At 49.2% G+C, this 7,692-nt stretch overlaps 5 protein-coding genes across 5 annotated transcripts; 2 read left to right on the top strand and 3 right to left on the bottom strand.

Annotated features, from left to right (window-relative positions):
• PPTG_19026 (hypothetical protein) lies at positions 1-1,613 on the top strand. The gene has a single exon (XM_008917434.1). The coding sequence runs from the start codon at positions 166-168 to the stop codon at positions 1,531-1,533; it is 1,368 nt and encodes a 455-aa protein (XP_008915682.1). The 5' UTR covers positions 1-165; the 3' UTR covers positions 1,534-1,613.
• PPTG_19025 (hypothetical protein) lies at positions 1,567-3,622 on the bottom strand. Its single transcript, XM_008917433.1, has one exon. The coding sequence runs from the start codon at positions 3,342-3,344 to the stop codon at positions 1,590-1,592; it is 1,755 nt and encodes a 584-aa protein (XP_008915681.1). The 5' UTR covers positions 3,345-3,622; the 3' UTR covers positions 1,567-1,589.
• Positions 3,623-3,879: 257 nt separating this feature from the next.
• PPTG_24512 (hypothetical protein) lies at positions 3,880-4,351 on the top strand (the record flags this gene model as incomplete). The annotated part of the gene is made up of 2 exons (XM_008917458.1): positions 3,880-3,930; positions 4,298-4,351. The coding sequence occupies 2 exons, from the start codon at positions 3,880-3,882 to the stop codon at positions 4,349-4,351; spliced, it is 105 nt and encodes a 34-aa protein (XP_008915706.1).
• A 222-nt stretch (positions 4,352-4,573) lies between these two features.
• On the bottom strand, positions 4,574-6,620 carry PPTG_19024 (hypothetical protein). Its single transcript, XM_008917432.1, has one exon. The coding sequence runs from the start codon at positions 6,491-6,493 to the stop codon at positions 4,691-4,693; it is 1,803 nt and encodes a 600-aa protein (XP_008915680.1). The 5' UTR covers positions 6,494-6,620; the 3' UTR covers positions 4,574-4,690.
• A 275-nt stretch (positions 6,621-6,895) lies between these two features.
• PPTG_19023 (hypothetical protein) lies at positions 6,896-7,618 on the bottom strand (the record flags this gene model as incomplete). Its single annotated transcript, XM_008917431.1, has 2 exons — positions 6,896-7,154; positions 7,215-7,618. 2 exons carry the CDS (start codon positions 7,616-7,618, stop codon positions 6,896-6,898), a joined length of 663 nt encoding a protein of 220 aa, XP_008915679.1.
• Positions 7,619-7,692: the final 74 nt, after the last annotated feature.

Genomic DNA, 7,692 nt, shown 5'->3' with positions numbered 1-7,692 from the left:
GTAGAACGCCAATTCAAATGCATTGGCTGGAGAGCCACAACTGGCTGCAGTGTGGACGGAGCGCGCGACGTGGCCAACGATAAACCTTGCAACCGGCGAGTAGAGGATGGGGTTTCAGGCTACTGTGAGATCGAAGACGTCGAATCAGGAGAAAGGTTTCGAGTCATGCAACGCGGATGTAGTACAGTCAAAAAGGGAGCCAAGTTTTTCTGCTCGGACGCATCGGATTTCGCGAATTTCCATGCCAAAGGAAGGCAAGTGGTAGAGAAGGCTATCGCACCGGGTTACACTTTGCCTAATGTGGACGAGAACGAGGAACCGAAAGCTGGAATCGTTATGGTGGTATACCCGACTCTGTTGGCAAGTGCGTACGCTTCGGTTCGAACGTTGAGAGATGTACACAACTGTCAGTTACCGATCGAAATTTGGTACCGTAGCGATGAGTTGATGAGGGTACCAGGAGCTCTAGAGCCATTGAAAGGCCTGGCGGGGAAAGAAGTCGAGGGTGACATTACGTTTCGAGAGATTACAGATCGACGAGCATTCCGCTTTGCAGCAAAGGTGTATGCGCTATACCACAGCGCGTTTGATCAGGTGCTGTTTCTCGATGCTGACAATGTACCCGTGCGTGACCCGGCCTTCTTGTTTGAGTCTGAGGAGTTTGTGAGGACTGGATCAGTCTTCTGGCCAGATTTCTGGCATCCTCAGTACACTATTTTCCATATTATGGCAGACTCGTTGTTGTGGCAACTGCTGGACATGAAATACGTCAACATGTTCGAACAGGAAAGCGGTCAATTGCTGATTGATCGCCGTCGCCATACGGCTACAATGGAACTTGTGAACTTCTACACGTTCCACAGTCCAAATCATTTTGACCAGCTTAAGCTCGTATACGGCGATAAAGATCTCTTCCGGTACGCGTGGATTAAGTTGAATGTGCCGTTCTACATGATCCAGACCCCACCCGCTGTCGCCGGCAAGGTTGTCAATGAATCTTTTTGCGGTATGACTATGGTTCAGCATGATGCAAATGGAGACGTACTCTTCCTTCATCGCAACTCCAATAAACTCACTGGACGTGTGAAACGTCAAGAGATCAATTACGAAGTTGAAGCGCGAAGGCAGGCCCGTTTGAAACGTTTAGATCAAGGGCTTCCTACTACTATCAATGATGAAGAAGTACAAGCAGAACTTGAGAATCTAATGCGAACGCCTCCGCCGACATTAGAGCCGCCTGAACCGGACAATCTACCCGATCCAGCCATGTGGACACACTTGTGGACATTCAGAAATACTTCGCGTAGAGTTGACTACCGAATCCGATCTTACACTGCTCAACCCGATTTTCCAGAGTGGCAGCGATGCTACGGACAGCGCAACATCAGCGACAGCGAGCACTTTTACGCTCAGAAAATCGCAGACCTCAGTTTTGCTGGACTGGAGACACACCTGCGGCGGTTTGCTATGGAAGGGGTTCAACTACTCGAGAATCACCAGTCTTCTCGTATTATGGACAGGAAACTACAATAGAACGCATGTAGATAACTACAAAAAACTAAATTATCGTATCCGATAGAGATAAGTACCTATGCCACTACGCTTTGGCCGGTAGTAGAGTTATTTGGACGTGCTCCTATCCACGCCACGTTCTGAGCGTGCCGGAGTCTTGCTGCATCCAAGGCAAAGTGACGTATGTCCGTCTCGATTCCAGCAAAGCTGAAGTTTGCGAACTCGCGCAGTTCAAACATTTTCTGCTTCTCCACGTATCGCCGACCGTAGCATGGTTGCCACTGCGGAAATTGAGGTGCAGCTCGGTACGCGTCGATTGAGTAGAGTTTACGGTTGCCATCTTTGCGGAAGGACAGCAAGTGCGTCCAGATCACTGGGTCCGGGTATCCGTCTGGGTGTGGAGCACCCAGTGCTTCCTCTGGGGGAACCACCGTGTTCTCTAAAGCTGCCTTCTCCATCCGTTCATCGCGTTCGCCAGTCAGTTTGTGTTGGTTACGGTGTAGGAACAGCACTTCGCCATCAGCATCGTGCTGTACCATCGTCATACCGCAGAAAGAACCGTTGATAGCCCTGCCTGCCATTGCTGGAAGAGTCTCAATCATGTGAAATGGAGTCTTGAGCTTCATCCACGCAAGCCGAAACAGATCTTTATCGCCGTACACAACTTCCAGTTTGTTGAAGAAATTAGGCTCGTGGAAAGCGTAAAAGTACACGAGTTCTAACGGCGCAGCGTGTCGAGTGCGATCCACCAGCAACTGACCGCTCTCCTGTTCAAACATGTCGATAAACGGTGTGTCCAATAGCTCCCACAGCATTGATCGAGCGTGCAAGTTGAAGAGCGTGTGATGCGGATGCCAAAAATCAGGCCAGAACACAGCACCACTCGCTCGGAATTCGGGTGTATCGAAGAGGAAGACCGGATCACGCACAGGCACATTATCTGCATCCAGGAAGAGTACACGGTCGAAGTAGCTGTTGTAGATAGCGAATACCTTAGATAGAAAGCCCTTAGCACGCGGGTTGTACATTGGGTGGAAGGAGACGTCACCGACGAAGATGGCGAGTTGCTGCAATGGTGCCAATAGCGCATAGTCGTCTCCGATTTCATCGACGTGAAACCAGATCTCGATAGGCAAGCGACACATCAAAACTTCACGAAGAACACGCACCGTCGCGTAGGCGCTGGCGAGCAACTTTGGGTAAACTACCATCACAATACCGTCGCGAGGTGCCCCACTGTTTTCAGGCACATGCGGCAGCGAGAAATTAGGAACAAGAGCCTTAGCAACGGCAGCATGTCCTTCGACGCGATAGTTGACAAAAGCTAGAGCGTCAGAGCAACGGAACTTGATGTTGCCCTTCAAGCTGTTGCAGTGCCGACGCATTACTTGGAATCGATCCCCTGTATCGATGTCTTCAACTTCACAGAATCCTGACACATCAGCACCGATGACGTCCGAGCACTTCTTGTCGTTCTGGGATTCACGAGGTCCGTTCGGTCGGCATTTGCCTGTCGCTCGCCACGCGACGCACTGAAGACGTCGTGACACCACTTCCCCTGTTGGAAAGGGCTTAACTGGAGTTGCATCTTGAGCAGAAGTTTGTTGATTATCCATGTGCTTGTCCGAGTTGTTGGATGCCCAAACAATTAGCGCCGATACGTACACGAACGCAGCTACTACGAGTAGGGCGCGAGGCCATTGTTTCCAACATCGCACGACCCGTTCGGATAGCACACGGATGGGACTCGAATGTATCTCGATGAGTGGCTCCGTTTCGTGCGGTGGTTGAGAATATATTGGTAGTGCAGTAGGCATCGTTTCAAGCTTCATGTTGCTTGAGTCCGTGTACTGACGGTCGCAATCTCAAGTGGTGTGATCGTAGTGCGCTTGAAGCAGTGACAAGTTGAATCCTGCAGCTCATCGGGGCCATTCAGGTCGAAGCCTCGCTATACCCGCGACCCGGATTGTGGATTTCTCCTGCCAATCTGTTCCGAGTTTTTCAGCTGGTGAGGCCACAGGCCCGATGCGCTGCAGCAAACAGCGGCTCGCGGACACGACAAGTTGCTTTATCCATAGGTCTGCAGAATCTGCAGATGCAGGCGTACGTAGGTACACTGATTCTGAAATTGTACCTACGACACAAACGAGGAAGCCGACAGCGTAACGTTTTTTTTTTTTTTTTTTTTTGCATATCACTGAGTCATGGATTCGCAGACTGCGGATCGTAGTGTATGTAGCAGACAGTTCTATTGTTCTATTATTACTGTACTTTGCTTAGTACCGATTCAGCTTCGTGTAGTTTCAGCTAAAGCAAGTTTGGAGTGATCACCGTTGGCAATTATTGCCATTGCTAACGGCATTGCCAATGGCGATCTGGGATGGTTTCCACGATGACGGGTTGATGCGCCGATCCGCGGTACGTATGTAATCGCTATTTGTGTCACACAGCTGTATATCACCCAAGCCCGGCTTGACGAGGCCGTGTCTTGGATGTTATGGATAGGATTTCATTTTGGTGAAATAGCTCCACCGGTACGGACACTCTTAATAGATAGAAATTCCATGCGAGATGTGGCATAAGATGACGATGATGTTATCTCGAATGTTAAAAGGGTTGATCCTGGCCATCTCTTTAAGCTTCGGCAGCAAGCAAATTGTTACAAAAATAGTTTATTTGGGTTTTGCGGACCATACATACCCTTCTTCAGCAAAAACTAATAAAATGTCCACAGTACAACCAGCCTCTCCTGGTACACGTATTAATAGCGTGGCTAATGCTGCAGATGAATACAAGCAAAACTAGCCCAGATCAAACTCTGCAAAATGAATATCGATAGGTACTAGTATCTCGATCGATATTGAAGAAGCTCGTAAAGATTATCGCACTAACTGGTCCTGCACCTGACGGTAATCACCCATAGTTATCCTTGACGATGTCCGTACACCTTGGACAATTTGATTTGCTTATGATAACTTATCTTATTAACAATTCATCAATTATCTTTATTAAATCCATTGTTAACTTCAATACTCCTAACAAAAATGTACTGAGTATCGGTTGCTTAAGTATGTACAAGTACGTTGTAACATCGGCGTGCCCATGTTTCATTTCACGAAGGGTTAATAAATTAATTAAAGTATGACATACTACATTGTATGTGTACTTGTTCACGTTGTTAACCGTGGCGAATCTGCGCTGCTTCCATGGCAAACCGCCTCACATGTGTTTCTAGACCTGAAAAACTCAGCTCAGTGAAACTCTGCATATCGAAATACTTGCTTCTCCCGAACTCGCGCTCACCGTAACACATCTGCTTCTCTGGGAAGTGGGGTGGTGCAGAGAACGACTTGACCTTGTACTCCAAGCGAGGCGCGTCGTTGCGAAACGATAGCATATGCGTCCAAATGATTTGGTCCGCGATCCCGTCGGGTTCGGGAGGCTCAAGAGTTGGTGGCAGCGTCTTCTTCATAATTTTAAGCTCTGCGACCACTTCATCCTCCGTTGGAATCTTGTAAATCCCCTGCTTGTTCCACCTCGACCTGATTCGTTTCCTGGCCTCAATGTGGTAGTTCACAGGCTTATACAAAACTTCACCCGTGAGTTTCTTCGCGTTGCGGTGTAGGAATACTACATCGCCCTTCGCATCATGCTGTACCATTGTCATGCCACAAAATGATGTACCGTTCACTGTGCCCGCGACAGCGGGTGGTGTTTGGATCATGTAGAAGGGCACAGTCAACTTGATCCAGGCAAAGCGAAAAAGGTCTTTGTCACCCCATAGAAGCTTGAGCTTTTCAATGGGATTTGGCTGGTGGAACGCAAAGAAGCGTACAAGCTCGAGCGGTGCAGCGTGCCTTCGTCGATCGATTAGCATTTGTCCGCTTTCTTGCTCAAACATGTCGACGTATGGCATGTCGAGAAGTTCCCACAGTAACGAGTCTTCATGGAGGTGGAAAATTGTATAGTGCGGGTTCCAGTAATCCGGCCAGAAGACAGCACCAGTCTTCTCAAATTCAGGTGACTTGAACAAATACGCCGGGTCTCGCACAGGCACGTTATCAGCGTCGAGAAACAGGATACGCTCAAATCCGCTATTGTAAAGCGCAAATATCTTGGCTCCGAATCGAACAGCCTGTGAGTCGTTGATCTCTCGAAAAATAATCTTGCTTACAGTCTCATTCTGTGCTAGTTGCTGAAGCGGAATGAGGGATCTCGGTACTCGATCAATCTCGTCCTGTCGGAACCAAATTTCGATGGGAAGACGACAGCCCAGCACGTCACGCAGAGTGCGGATAGTAGCATACGCACTAGCGATTAATTTGGGATACACCACCATGACGATTCCATCTTGACCATGGCTGTCAGTCTGGACGTTGGGTAGCGCGAAATCCGATCCCATCGCAGATTTGACGGCAGTGAGCGCTTCGATGTGGTAGTTTACGAACTGATGAGCATCGGCGCATCGAAAAACCTGCGATTTCTTGTATTTCGCGCACGTTCGTCGCATGACACGAAATCGCTTTCCTGTGTTCACGTCCTGAACCTCACAGTACCCAGAGCTTCCATCAGGAACTAGTTCGTCACAGGTTAAATCATTCGCGATCTCTCGTGGTCCATCGGGCTTGCAATTACCTGTAGCTCGCCACCCAATACATGTAATATTTTTCCACTGCATGTCCCTGCTCGGAAGGTTCGGAACGGAGCGTGCGTGCTCCACCGCCTCTAGCTCCTGCGGAGAAGGCGTGCGCTGGATCTCCTCCACTTTGTCCTTGATCTTTTGCAGCGCGTTCATAACTGGATGATGCATTTTCTCGAAAACTGAAGCAAACTCCATTGACGCAGCGTCTCCCTGACTACCAGTCGAGTGTACACTGCAAATGACCCAGCCCAGAGTCAGTGTAGCGTACAACATGCTGCCGAGCAACAGAATCTGCAGGCAGCGAGGCCCCCATCGTCGTGGACACGACGCAGCCTCCATCGAGCAGAATGTCAACTGACGCTTCCCCGCTTCCCCCCGCTCACAGTGAGCCACGACAAGACGTCGTGTGCCGTGGCGTCGTGTCTCTATGCCAGCTGAACCATCTGGTGCCTACGGGACGACGGTGGGTCAACTTTACTGGTTCATAATCATTTCTGATCCGGAATTTCAACTTGTGCGTCTACAATTCATGTACAGTGCTGCATCCCGTTTTCGCGCCCTCGGGCCTTTGATAAACTTCCGGATATAGTGCTTCTGATGAGAAATATCCTCAGGTTTCTGTGATGAAATCTGATGTATTTGCAAATCTTATATGGTCAAACCCCCGTGAAGCGGGGTGCATCACTGTAATATTAAAAAAAAAATACACGAACAACAGTATTCATATTATGTTTGGATGGTTCAATTGCCAACTCCTTGTAACCGGAATGGTTTGCGGTGCTGCTGTTGCGCTTGTGCGATCGCATCTACTTTGGCCTGATGCAGCTGACCTGTGTCCATAGCAAAGCGGCGAAGGTGCGTCTTCAAGTCGGAGAAACTAAGGTTAGCGATCTCTTGAGCGTAAAAATGTTCGCTGAAGTCGATGTAGTAGCAGATTTGGTCCTTTGAGATCTCGTCGACGTGATAGGTCTCGATTTGATACTTGGAACGAGGTGAAGACCTGCGGAATGATAATAACTGCGTTCAGATCGCTGCATCAGGGTAGTCGGAGCTCAAGGACTCTTCGTTCAGTTGAGACATCTCCGTTTTGTGCTCCTTCCGAGTGGCCTTGAGCTTCTCGTTCGCTGGGCTGCGTATCCTGCCTCCAGTCAATTTGTTCGAGTTGCGATGAAGGAACAAGACCTCTCCTTGAGCGTCATACTGCACCATCGTCATGCCGCAAAGCGACCCGTTAATCGCTTTTCCAGCTACTGCTGGGGGACTTTGGATCATGAAGAACGGTACGTCCAGCTTCAGCCAGGCCAATCGAAACAGATCTTTGTCTCCCCACACAAGTTTTAGCTGTACGAATGGATTTGGTCTATGGAACGTGAAGAAGCGGAGGAGTTCCAATGGTGCTGCATGTCGTCGCCGGTCGATGAGCAGTTGACCACTCTCCTGCTCGAACATATCCATAAACGGCATGTCCAGGAGCTCCCAAAGCAATGAGTCTTCGCCAAGACAAAACAGGGTGTGCTGCGGATGTCAAAAGTCTGGCC

The sequence above is a fragment of the Phytophthora parasitica genome (genome assembly GCF_000247585.1).
Source record: "Phytophthora parasitica INRA-310 unplaced genomic scaffold supercont2.102, whole genome shotgun sequence".
NCBI classification, from domain to species: domain Eukaryota; phylum Oomycota; class Peronosporomycetes; order Peronosporales; family Peronosporaceae; genus Phytophthora; species Phytophthora nicotianae.
This window is presented reverse-complemented; position numbering and strand designations above follow the sequence as displayed.

Bases quoted from the DNA above. Each gene is read 5' to 3' on its own strand.
- PPTG_19026 (XM_008917434.1), top strand. From the start codon at position 166: ATGCAACGCGGATGTAGTACAGTCAAAAAGGGAGCCAAGTTTTTCTGC.
- PPTG_19025 (XM_008917433.1), bottom strand. From the start codon at position 3,344: ATGAAGCTTGAAACGATGCCTACTGCACTACCAATATATTCTCAACCA.
- PPTG_19024 (XM_008917432.1), bottom strand. From the start codon at position 6,493: ATGGAGGCTGCGTCGTGTCCACGACGATGGGGGCCTCGCTGCCTGCAG.